The sequence below is a fragment of the Syngnathus scovelli genome, chromosome 15, assembly GCF_024217435.2.
Source record: "Syngnathus scovelli strain Florida chromosome 15, RoL_Ssco_1.2, whole genome shotgun sequence".
Classification (NCBI taxonomy): Eukaryota; Metazoa; Chordata; class Actinopteri; order Syngnathiformes; family Syngnathidae; genus Syngnathus; species Syngnathus scovelli.
In genome coordinates this window covers 5,575,077-5,588,123 of record NC_090861.1, presented here as the reverse complement: position 1 = coordinate 5,588,123, position 13,047 = coordinate 5,575,077, and the positions used below count along the sequence as shown (strand labels likewise).

Below are 13,047 nucleotides of genomic sequence, written 5' to 3'. Positions count from 1 at the left end.
TAACAACATGGCAGCCTAATGTGGAATGGGGGAGATTTTTTAACGCAGCCGCGCCGCATTGTTTACGATAACGCTCGTACAACCTTGGCCGTTCATTCATTTTTCATAAGGCATCAATCAGCGGACGTCGACTTTCCAATCAGGGCTTTTTGTTTGTTTTGCATTTCCCCTGACCAGCTGTTTGTAAGCTCGTACTTGTCTGATCTATTTGCAAACAAGCTCCGCCGGTACTTTCAATAACACCATTGTGTCGGTGTAAATAGTTTGAGTTGATGTATGCGTGGAAGGTAAAAAAAAATGGAAAGTAAATGAGCCTTTGAAGAGCATGTCCAGTCGTTAATTAGGAGCAGGTAAAATGCATAGAAGTCCAACTGGTATGAACGTAGTCTTCACGAGCCAATTCTGAAAGAGATCAAAAACATTCAGGACCAACCTGGGCAGCAAAACGTAACAGGCAGGACTTAAATTTGCATGAGCAAGTTATTTATTTCAATACCCGGGTGGAAACAAAAAAAAGTCTCATCTTCATCTTTTGATGTCAAACCCAAATGTTTTTAGAGTCCGCAGCAAAAATAAAACAATTGGCCTCACTGTTTGAAGACTCAAATGACTCCGCAAAAAATGAATACCCACTTCATGAATCTATTTTCTTTTGGGCCTTTGATGCCTGAAATTGAACTGCGCAAATTGTGTTCAGCCATTCTTGCACAATGTCGGTAATTCACGCCGCATAAGCGTCCTTTTTAATGACCCGGATAGACACTCATTATGGATGAGACAAAAGAGTCTTGCAGGAAATTTCCCGATTGGGCTTAGATCATAAAAATATTGTGCACAGGAAGTTCCGGTTTGGCATTTTTGACCCGGGCCGTGACGCAATCACAATTCGTAGCAGTCATGGTGGCAATTTCTTTTTTTTTTTTTTGATCACCCCACGCTTATGTTCCGCTTTATCTCCTGTCCAGTGGTGAGTCAGAACCTGGTGACGGACAACGTGTCGGTGGTGGAGGGCGAGATGGCCATCATCAGTTGTCGGGTGAAGGATAACGACGACTCGGTCATCCAGCTACTCAACCCCAACAGACAGACCATTTACTTCCGAGACATGAGGCGTAAGTGAAACTTTACTTTCATCATCTCCAGTGTATACATATATATATATATTTTTTTTTTTTGGTGACTTTGTTGGCTGGCGGACCGCTGACAAACGCTTCTGAACTTTTCTCATCGAAAGCTGTCAACGCAGTGGCCAATTTGGATTTTTAATTACACTGCAAAAACACAATTTGCTGAGTTCAGCGTGAAACAAAACAAACTTCAGGAATCTGATTAGACCCTTGTTGTGTTTGCTTCCTTCCGCATTAGGTATTCAGATTACGAGTCACTTGTTTGCTCTCATAAACGATATGGACAGAAAAGGATTAGGACATGCGGCTATTACACCGACCGGAAGGAACGTTAATCACCGTCCGCTCTTCAGGGAAGTCTTTCTAGTGATTGTTCCTAGAACACAATACAAGGCCCAAACTCCTCCCGCAATGTCTACTGTATTTACCGAGTTGTTTTGAAAAACGTCGACTTAAAAATAGACGAGGGTGAAGAAAAAGGCCGAAAAATGAACACAAATGCGGAAAGTGAGCCCGAAGCGCTGTGGAGGCAGCCGTGACGTTAATTAATATGCTCTCATGTTACTTTCACTTCCAGGGAGCTGCATTAAGTTTGACCCACATGTCTGCAGCGGGATTAACGGGCGGAATGAGGTTAATGCAATCCACCAAACAAGTTTTTCTCCAGCGGGCGGGCGGCCGTGTCAGTCGTAATAGGGGCGGCTCATATCCCTAAACATTTAACGACCTGTTCTGTTTATTCTTATCCCGCCCAATTATGGTGTCACCGCTCTTATTAGCGCTGATGGGCTCGACACGCAGGGCTTGCTAGCCTTTGCTTTGCTTTAATTGATTCATTTTTTTTTTCTTTTCACTGTGCATTTAGCGTTGCAGTGTGATGAGGATAAAGTAATTCACAGACATACTAGCTAGCTTTTTAAATATGGCTTCAACTCCATTTCTACGTAGATATGCTCTACAAATCGGCAAAACAGCATTTTGGCGAGAGAAGTTGAAGTAAGAAGGTAATTAGCCCCGCCCCGCCCGCCCTCGCTGACCCTCTCTTGACAGCCCATAATAAAACTCTGATGCGCTCCTCTCAAAAAGTAGTGGCAGCCACTAATCACAATTGATTGCAGCCACTTAGACTCCTCTCGGCCTAGACCCGAGCAAACGTTCGCCGACTGAAGCGACGCTGGAGGAGAATACAAGTTTGATGCGAGCCCAGACAAAAACGAGGCGTATCGATCCAAATGACCTAATATATTTTCATAGCAGTCATTTTCACCTCTGCTCGTCTATGATTTGACCGTTACTGTCAGCCACATTTCAGAGCGCGAGATGATAACTGACCTATTTTGGGAAGTGGCATGACAGCTCCGCCACCTTTTGCTGTGATTAAGTGCCTTTGCGGGAAATGAGAGCGCTCTGTCATCCGCTCCAATACAGGCAATCAATTTCCTATTTACAATTGCACTGACGGGCAATGTGAGATGGTGCCGGGGGGCAGGAAATGGGCTTGTTTCTCATCAAAAATACGTAATATTCACATGTTAGTGATGTCGGTCGTAGGTTTAAAGTTGTTAACAATGTGAGGCTTTAAAGCTTTGAACATTTGGAGTCAATTGATCGATGGATGGATGAATCGTGACGGCTGACTTGATGGATGGATGGGTAATGATGAAGACTGGGAGGTGGCTTGCCAGATGGATCAGTGATGATTCGGCAAAAATGGATGGTTGATCATCTTGGATGTGTGGAATATGGACAGGTGGAAATATTTTTTTAAAAAAGTGATGGCAGATGGATGGATGACTTGATGGATGGACAGACGGACAGATGGATGCTTGTAAAATTATCAATTTTCTGCATTTAATTGCAAATGATCCAACTTTGTTATTAACTCTGTTCTTCATTGTCATGAAAACAAAACTGATCAAATAAAATGTTATTTGTAGCTTTGAAAAAATTTGACAGACGTCTCTTATCGCAACACTTGACAAGGTGTGTACTTCTCATTATAAGAGATGGAGGAGGGCAAAAAATAGCACGGGTCTAAAGGTCGCCCTAGTTTTTTTTTCCCTGGGTCCCAAATCCGCAAAAGAGGAATGATGTGTGATGCAGTGTGCAGTGACACATCCGTAATAGAAATGTCCGCCGCGCTGCCCGCCGTTCACCTTCCGTGTCAGGCGGCGGCAGTTTCCCCGCCATGCTCGCCGCTGCCGGCCGACGTGGCCTTGTCCTTGGATAGCTTTGACTTGTCCTCGCAATTCTCACTCACACTTTCTGGCTTAAAGGGTCAATGTTGTCCAAATAAGTCGGCTTTTATATATCGTACCGCAATGCCTCATTTAAAAGTGACACATAAGAGGATTAAGAGGACTTTGTGAAATGGATTCAATGTGATTGCCCAGAGTTTTTTGCTGCTCTTTATAAAATATAACGAATGCTTATATAAATTAAAAGCAAACAAAGCACATTGTTTTAAGCTACCTTGATGCAGAAGCCCATAGACAGACTAATTCTTATTAATAAATCTGACAGTTGAAAAAAAGGCTTTTCGCAATGAAAAAGACTTTTAACAATAAAGCAAAATGTTTTTAGACGGTCTTGAAACTGGATTATTTTTCTGCACACGACTGAAAAGTTCCAAACAACCTTCAATCCAGCCCCCTTCTTCTCAATGTATGCATCTCCAGAGAAGCTCTGCCCATGTTGTAAACATTCAATCAGACGCATGTGTAAACTGCAGTCGGCGCTACGTGTGAATCTGGCAACATGTTTAATTGAATTAAAGCATGCAGATTAACAAACTAATGAATGCTAACAAGGCTGTTGAATGAGAAGCGCTTGTCAAGGCTGTGAAGCAGTCAGGACATGAAAAGTCATTTTGTTTATGCCCAGAATGTTTGCTTTGCATTTGAATCATTCTTTTTTTTACCCAAATCTTGCAAAGCCCAAAATTTGGCTCGATAGACTTTTTTTTAAAGCTAGTTGTGCATAACCACTGGAAATTTGGTGAGCTCGTCTGTCATGAGTTGAGCCACAAAAATTCTCAGACATTTTAGTTCATTCGTATCGTTTTTAAACCTGCATGTTTCTCTCAAATGTTTTAACAAAAACCTCGTCTCGCTCCGGCCTCCACTTTATATGCATGTAGTGTACTACTTTAATGATGCACCAAATCAATCGTGGTGATTAATATTCCAACATCCCTTTGTTTGCCTCCTGTCTTTTTCTTTGAAGCAAATGAACAGCAACAGCTTTCCGATATCATCTAGTGTTTTTAATTGTTGTTGTTTTATATTTTTTTTACATCAATCAAGAAACCTTCATCATATTTTCCATTGGAATCTTTGGCTTTGTGTGTGCTCACTGGACGTCAAATAAATCTGTGCAAACGGGGGACTCAGTCCAGTACAAACAGTAAATGTATGCACAAATGTAGAAAATCTTCAACTCTCTTGCAATTCGCAGCCATCTTTAAAGAAAAGTTATTATCTCGGGGTCAGTTAAGGATAGCAAACTATTTAAATTATATTATTTTTATTTTTTGAAAGAAATACAAGTTATTTCACAGAGCTGGAGGCACAGCGGAGTCTGCTAAAGTCATTAAGTGAAATCCATGTGACACCAGCGTATTAAAGCCATGACTGTAGTCGAGCTTATCAGTGCAATTAAGTCAAAGTGAGAGATCCTATTACCAAAAAAATATATTAAATAACGTCCAATCTTCCAATGCGACGGGATTAATGAACGTTTGTAACAAAAAGTTTCTATTTAATACTCCTTTTACAGTGAGACTCAGACTTTTGGGTTTAATTGGTTTTGTGAGCAAGCTGGTGTTTAAGCTCATTCAAAGTGCTTTGACAGCACTGACAGGCTTATCTTCTTGATCCTCTGTAAAGAACGACTAGTATTAGTGCCGTACTGACGAGCTGGAGGAGAGAGGTGGCCAGGCATACCATAAGGAAGTAAAATAGCGCTGCATTATAAAATAAAAATGTAAGACTATAGCGTTAGCAAGTGCTTTTTCGTTCACATCTTATACTTCTAATTTCAGTCAAATTTTATCTTTCAAAACAAAGTACAACCACGCAATTGCTCGTAAGGCTAAAAGCACAAACGTCTAGGTGCGTACTACTTTTATTCCTCACTTTGCGCTCTGTCCTCCTCATCAGCGCTAAAAGACGCTCGCTTCCAGCTGGTCAACTTCTCCGACAACGAGCTGCGAGTGTCGCTGTCCAACGTGTCGCTCTCAGACGAGGGCCGCTACGTTTGCCAACTGTACACCGACCCGCCGCAGGAGGCCTACGCCGACATCACCGTGTTGGGTAAGACCGCCCACGCCGCACACTCCTTTGCATACTCGTTGATTGACAGCCGCATTTGGCCGTGCTTGAAGCTTCTTGCGAGTTGTTGTACTGGCAAGATTAGGTGCGAAAGTATCAAATTCAAGAGCTTAGATTTAGGAGGGGAGAATCCCTTTGCCAAGATACAGCCATTTGGATTGATGGTGAATTTAGCAGTTCTTTCATTGCCGTAGATTTAGAACTGCATTGCAAGAGACTAAGTGCTGCTGTTTTGGTTAGCAGCAAATTTTACATTTCAGTTGCCATTGGCAGTATTCAAACGTGGTTGCTAACCAAAACAGCAGCTACTAGGAAGCAAGAAAACAGACTATTTTGTTTGCTCTGCTGTAGTGCCCCCAGGTAACCCCATGATCGACGCCCGCGATGAGGTCCTGAGCGAGGGCAACGAAACGGAGATGACCTGCACCGCCATGAGCAGCAAACCCGCCGCCACCATCAGATGGATGAAGGGCGATAAGGAGCTCCCAGGTTAGCGTGTGCGATGCGTCTCATTTTGTTTGCTTGTAGGAAGATGAATGTTTTTTCAAATTGAGTCACATTTTAGCTTGGAGGTGTTTTGCTGACATTTGTTTTGTAGTAAATGTCAAAGCGGTAAGAGAGACTTGAGAGATCAAAGCGACGGACTTCACTACTACACTGCGGTGTCGATGAATGAATTTGATTAATTGCTCGGCCTTACCTCTTTTTACGATATCCCTCTATAGTTGGATAAACAGATACCCGTGTACTCGCATTCTGAAAGTATAGCGTCAGATCTTCCTTGAGTGTGCCATTTTGTTGTGTTCAATGCCCCGGTGCTGCCTCTTGGCTCAGTGACAACGAGCCCGGGCTTCATCAAAGCCGACCGGGGGCCTGAGAAGCCGAGCCGGCGAGTCCTCGGGCGGGCACGGGTGGGCTGAGTGCCAGGCACTTCCCACCTCGCAGCTACCGAGCAGCTTTGTAAGGACTTTGAAACAAAAAGATCCTAATCAGAAGCTGCTTGAGCGGCTTTCGGTCAGCGTGGATGTTCTTATCTGTGATAACGTTGCAAAGGTCACACAACCTCCAACTAAAACACCACATTATTTTTGTTACTTTTTGTTATCCCACTTCTGTGGTCATTTTTTCAGATTTTTAGGACTCGTTGGATTTATATCTGTATATCAGTACAAATAAAGTATAAAAATGAGGATAATAATCAGACATAAAAAGTCACACATTGAATTTAAAAGGAAAAATGTTGTGTGTGTGCCTCTTCAATAATTTTATTCTCTCCAACTAAAGTGAATACGACTAAATGCTCATCGACCCCATCTGTACTTTCCATGAGTTGTTTTTTTGTTTAGAATTGATTGTCATGGACAAGAATAGGTAGCAGTGGCGCGCATCGGCTGATGCACAATTGGAATAATTGCAATTTCTCACCGTAGCACAATGCTAACAGTACTTCAACACTCCCCTCTGCTACTTGTGTTCTCTTCCTTTGTATCTATTGTTGCCATGGGGGCGAAAGGACACATTAAGAGCCGGAACATCATAAAACCGACATTATTCAAATACAAACCTGCTGAACTGAGAAATAAGTTGGAAGCATCCGACGCTAGCATTGAGAACAGATCATGTTAAAATATAAGGGGCATAGAAAGAATTTGACTCTGCTAATTTAAAGGTGTCGTTAGAAAAGGCGCCAATGCAAATCCAAGCATCTCGCCTCATTATCTCCCGCACCTCGTCTTTCCTATTCCTCTTATCCGGCTTGTTTAGTGATTTATTAACATGTGTTCGCCACTGATATGGCTGTCTCTCAAGCTGACAGTGCAGCAGCTCCGGATCAAACAACGCGGGTCATTATTTTTTCTGTTCTCGCACAAAAGATGGCAGACGGCTAGCAAAAGAGAGACCAAGCCACCTGGAGGGACGTTTCTGTGAGTGACGGGGACCAGAGCAGCCATTAGGTTTTAGTCTTGGGAGACAACCCCAAGCTGGTTCTCATTAGTTGCCTCTAAAGCGGTGCAGGGATGAAAGTACATTTAGGTAAAAAAAAAAATATATATATATATATATATATATATATTTTTTTTTTTTTTTATTGAAGCTTTTTTTCCCCTTGTCCGCAAGACTTTGCCTTAATGGATCAAAGTGGCACAAGAGGCACAATAGAAGCTGACTTCAGAAGTTCCAATCTAAAAAGGTTTAATTTGACCCACTGCTTTGCTACCGGTGCAGATTTTTCCGTGTTATCAAAGAGCAGAGGTCCGGCTCTATAAGGTCGCATGAACTGTTGGTGTCACATTTGTGCCACTGGCGCTCTTGACATGTGCTAACCTTTAAAGGGGACCCAAAAGATAGGAAAGCAAGTTCAGCCAATCTGCCGTAATTTGTTCGAAAAAAGAATCTCCGTGAGCTACTCCCAATTTCTAAATCAGATGCAGCCCCGTTACCCTGGATCAAACCTGGATCTATAATCGTGCCTACGTGCGCCTATGATACCTGTCCTGTAACTTTTCTGACAAATCTGATATGGCCTCGAAAGACACAATGCAAAACTGGCACATTTAGTAGAGAGAACTTTAAGAGCTCCGTAGGTCTTCCTTGTGGAACACCTTCCGACAGTCAGACATTCAAAACAAATTTACTTTGACCTCAACTATTTGTAATGAACCTGCAACTATAAACAACTAACTTTCATTGGCCTCAAAGACATTCTGATTTTCCAGCAGTCACCTTCAGGTCTCCGTGTCAGGTGGCTGCACGACTGTGAAGCCTCCAGAGGCAGCGTATTCATTATAACCTCTCCCTTTACACCCGGCACATCACACAGGTTTGCTTTCCCGGCATCCAAAGAGGCAGCTGTCACCTCGTTGACAGGAGTCGAGCTGCGGGAGGGAAGGTGCAAGTGGGTAGAGTGTCAGTGCACTCTTCACACCAAATCAACTGATGGCTGCAGCTGTTCGTATTAAGATCTGGCAGCACTTATCTCGGCAAAGTCTTTGCTTCCGCCGTTTTAAACGCGTATACTCCCGATCGACCGTATTCACTCACTGTTTTACGATGTCTAAAAAAAAATTCCTTTCTGTCTTGGCTACAGGAAAGCCCAAGGTGGAGTTGACCTACGACAGGATGTACACGGTAACGAGCCGTCTCACGTTCACCGTCAACAAAGAAGACGACGGCGTACCGGTTGTTTGCATCGTGGATCACCCCGCGGTCAAAGACTTCCAAGTACAAAAATACCTGGAAGTTCAGTGTGAGTACTCTGCTACTACCTTTTTTTTTTTTTTTTTATGTATGCAATCATTCACACTTGCATTCACAGCTTTCGGATTTTTTTTCTTAAATGACCATGATGTGTCATAAGGCGTCCCACAGGGAAGACTTCTAGAGCCCCTGTTGTACTCTATGGTGGAGTGATGACTTGTTGTGTTTTCATCACATCGGAACACACAAGATTAAAAGAAAAATAGGTTTGAGTAGGGGGGGGGGGGGCGTTGCTGATTGTGTAAGTGGTATAAACTTCCAACCCCGTTACCGCATGGCGCAAGTTTTACGCACTGATTACTGATTGCCAGACAAGGTGATTTGCATTTGAATTGCCTGCTGCGTGTGCAAAGTGTGTGTGTTTGCGAGTTGTGTAGTAAGAGCAGAGCTAAGAAAGCTCGTTGTCTGGGGACGGCATCAAGCCCGTAATGGTTTTTCTTACGTGTAAGCAAATCAAAGGCGTTTGGCTCGGCTGCCTGCCTGCTTGTTTTCTCCCTTAAGGTCAGCCGGCCGTGCCGAGATGGATTGCGGCCATCTCGAGTGCCTGCACGCAATAAAGCAAATAATTCAGTTAGCATAATGATAACGGCCCCCTTGCATACAATACGCGCCATTTCATTTCCCCCCGAAGTGGCAGTATGCGGGTCTCTCGGCGCAGTGCAGTGCATATTTCTCCATCAACACACACTGCCATAACTACTCGGGGCTAACCCCAAGGACAGACAAAAAAACAAGGTCACGTGGCCTTCCTCGTTGTGAAAATAGAACCCGGCGCTCTGTTGTCTCTGTTGGCGCGTGCCTGTTGAGCACGAGGCTTTGGCTTTACGCCCCGTCGACTGTCCGTCACTGCGACTGACAGGATGTGATTTAGACAGATGGATGGCCAGACATTGTTATTTGTTGCCAACAAGGTCGGAACAGCGGTGTTGAACTTCAACGCTCGCCTTTGCCAAGCCCATCCAGGCCTGGAGTCTACGGGCAAATTCAAGCAGCCATTTAATGGGGATACAAACAATGGTGCTTTGAGATACCAGCTTATTTTGTCCTGTGTTGGTGCTTACAACTTAAAACACTCAAAAGATCTTTCTCAAATTAATAAAATGCCGTCAGTCAGTGACTCCCTCCCCCAAAAATATTTTTCAACAGCAAATTCCAAAATGGCCTCCCCTGAATTTCTTGCTCAATTCATACGCATTAGCCTGTCTATGGCGTTTCCAGTTATGTGTTAGCATTAAGCTAGCTGGTGTTGTACAATGTATAATTATCTTTCGTTTCTCTTTTTTGTATTAGTCGAGATACACTTTGTAGTTTGTGTCGCATGCCAGATAAAACACTCGAGTTTAAAACAACATTCTCAGCCTCCAGTTCAATTACAAGCTTATTTTCAGGGTTTTGTTCAGTCCTGATGAGCCTTTTTTTTTTTTTTTTTTTGTGCGACTTGTACAAAGACTCTCTAACCCACAATGTTGAGGTCTTGATATTGTAATCATCGTTTCTAAGATGTGTTCTCCATTGTGTGTAATTGTCAAGCCACACAAAAGTATTTTTTTTCTCTCCTCCATTCTTATTCCGAGGTGATTCAGATCAGTTTGTGTTGCACTCGACACTCGCTCGGTTGATGGCTACGACTCAATGCCTCGCCGTGATGAAAGAGTGAACAGAATAGAACAGAAGAAGAAAGACCCGTCACACGTGGACAGCACAGAACAACTGACGTTTTTTTTTTCGTTTTGATTGATACTGTCAGAACGCTATGCGTCTAACAAATGGTATGTTCGATACCGGGCTGCATCATGCGAAATAAATACAACTGCAAACATACTGCAGAGTGTTTGATAAAGCTCTGTGATCCTCCTCGTGAAATGATTGGGAGGGACTACGGGAAGATGTCGGAAGATAACTTCTCACTTGTGATGTTGGCCCAGTTTTTCTTATCTGTGTGCCTCCCTCGCTCACTTTCCCTCTCTATCTTTTTCCTTTCAGACAAGCCTGAGGTTAAGATCATGGTCGAGTTTCCTCAGGGTCTGACGAGGGAAGGAGAGAACCTGGAGCTGACGTGCCAGGCCAAAGGCAGACCTCAGTACGACACGCACACACACATTGCTATTAATTAATCGATGGAATACAAACAAAGTTACCATCCAAATCCAAAAGGTACAAACACTATCATGGAATGGCGGTCATAACACGGTATCCCAGACGTCCCGCTCTCAAGTAATCCCAAATTTAACCTCAAGGCCACCTCCTACTTGGACATTCCGGCAACACACACTCAGGGGACATGACTTTGAGAGGAGAGAGCGTTAAGAGAGACTGAGGCATCAGCTTAGACATTTATCCTGTCATTAATCCTCTACTACTTATTGGGCTCCGGCTCACAAGAAGAACCTGAAGTTCCTTTGAGATGTAGTCCCTCGGGTGTATTCTTTATCCTCCCGATCGGACAGTCGATGCCTACTGGGTGATGATTGCATGCATGCGAGCTATTTCAAAAGTTTGTTTACATGGTGTAGGTGTTTGCGTTGTGAAACATAATGAAGTACAAATAAAGCGATTAAAGTGGCGGAAGGCGGAGTGGTGGGGGCGGAACCTGACAAACTCTTCAAACATCAAGACAGCTGCTGCCTTCACAGCAGCTTGTTGACAAGACAGTTCAAATTTGAACTGGAACAAAGTCATCATGAGGAGATGGCAATGTGGCAGTAATGTGGCAAGAGTGACAAGTCTATTCCCTTCGGAGACCTTTACAATGCACAGTACGCACTAAACAAAGTGCTTTTTATGGATTTAACTTTTCCCCCAGATCTGCGTTTTCTTCCACGTCACAAGGAACCAAAATAAACACTCCACCTCACATTTGGAGACCGCCCCCACCTTCCCCCCTTGCATGTAACACAATCGATACAGTGAGCAGGGAATTGGAAGTCATTTTCATTAGAGGCAGCTGAGAGTTGTGTAGTCATTAGCAGCCCGAAGCGTCAAGGAGGGAGGCCTCAGCGCCGGCCCCGGCCCTGGCGGGCTGTAGGGGCGGCCATTTGTATTCAAGACACCTGCCCTTCCTTTCTCTTTGCAGCACACATCTTCCGTCTGCTTCCTGCACAACCATCCCATTAAAAATTACAGCGAAGCCTCCCCGTATATATGAGTCCACGTTTTTGTTAGCCACACAATAGTACCAAAGCACTACTTTTCTATTATGCTGTTTGAGGTGAATTGGGAGCCCTGCCACTAATGTAAATAATTGGTACCCAACGTCCCCCTAAAAAATTTTTTAGAACCGCCATGAGAGTGATACTTTTCTTGTTCACAGTGCTTTGACGCCATCTTGTGTCATGGGTGTGTTTCAGAAAGAGTATAGAACACAGGTGTCAAATTCAAGACCCGGGGGCCAGATACGGCCCGCCACATCATTATACGTGGCCCGCGAAGACAAATTGTGCATCAAATTCGTGTGTCTTTACTAGAATTGCAAATTGTCTTCACTTTCAATAATATCTTTTTTTTTTTAAATATTTGACCAGTTTTTACTCGTCTGATTTGAAAACGAGTTATTTGTCAGTTTGTTTTGTAGCTTTTACTGTAAATAATATGAGGTGCTCATACATTTATTTGGGTTAACAAATAAATAAATGGACCTCCGAAAGAAGCTGTGACTATAATGCGGCCCGCGAAAAAAATGAGTTTGACACCCCTGGTATAGAAGAATAAAGCCCGTCTAATAAAAGTAGTGCTGTGGCGCCCCCTTGCAGTACCTTGATGGCTAAGAACTATGTTAAAGTAAGGAGAAGAGCTTCTATCACACAGACCAATGGCCTTCTTTAATAGAAAAGTAGTGCTTTGGCGTCATCTTGAGGCATCCGTAGGCAATTCTAAATGCCGCTTACATACATCTCCTGAATGGGAAGGTCTCATGGTATTTGTTTTCCGCATTTCATCCGGAAAACATTTGTTCGAGACGCTGTGCTCTCCCGCCACCGTTAAGCACACTTGTGGTTTGTTTATTTGTTCTTTCCCGCCCACGTAGCTTCTCTTCCCGGAGTCTTCACCTCATTTGCTTCTCCCACCCCGCTCCTTCCACGCCATATGTTTTCAAACAAGTTTTTTTTTTTCCCTAAAAAATGGAACCTTCGAGAATGGAGCCCATCAGTGCTCGCTCGGGGGAAATAACAGTAGTGGCGGCTGTTGGAAAAACGTTTTGTCTTTGACTCCCCCCCTCCTCTTTTCCCTGCGCCCTAGGTGGCTCTGTGCTCATTGTCATAAAAATGGAATCTGTCACGCCGCCATAAACCTCAGTCAAGGTAGAGAAATAAAGACCGACCCACCTACAAGTA

At 43.6% G+C, this 13,047-nt stretch overlaps 1 protein-coding gene across 4 annotated transcripts in view; it reads left to right on the top strand.

Moving 5' to 3' along the window:
* Positions 1-13,047, top strand: part of cadm1a (cell adhesion molecule 1a) — a 147,234-nt gene that overhangs the window by 114,710 nt on the left and 19,477 nt on the right. For all 4 annotated transcript variants that reach the window (XM_049742637.1, XM_049742635.2, XM_049742634.2 and 1 more), the window contains exons 3-7: positions 966-1,112; positions 5,288-5,440; positions 5,810-5,947; positions 8,547-8,705; positions 10,700-10,796. In XM_049742637.1, the coding sequence (XP_049598594.1) occupies positions 966-1,112; positions 5,288-5,440; positions 5,810-5,947; positions 8,547-8,705; positions 10,700-10,796 (694 nt within the window). The remainder of the gene's footprint in view (positions 1-965; positions 1,113-5,287; positions 5,441-5,809; positions 5,948-8,546; positions 8,706-10,699; positions 10,797-13,047) is intronic.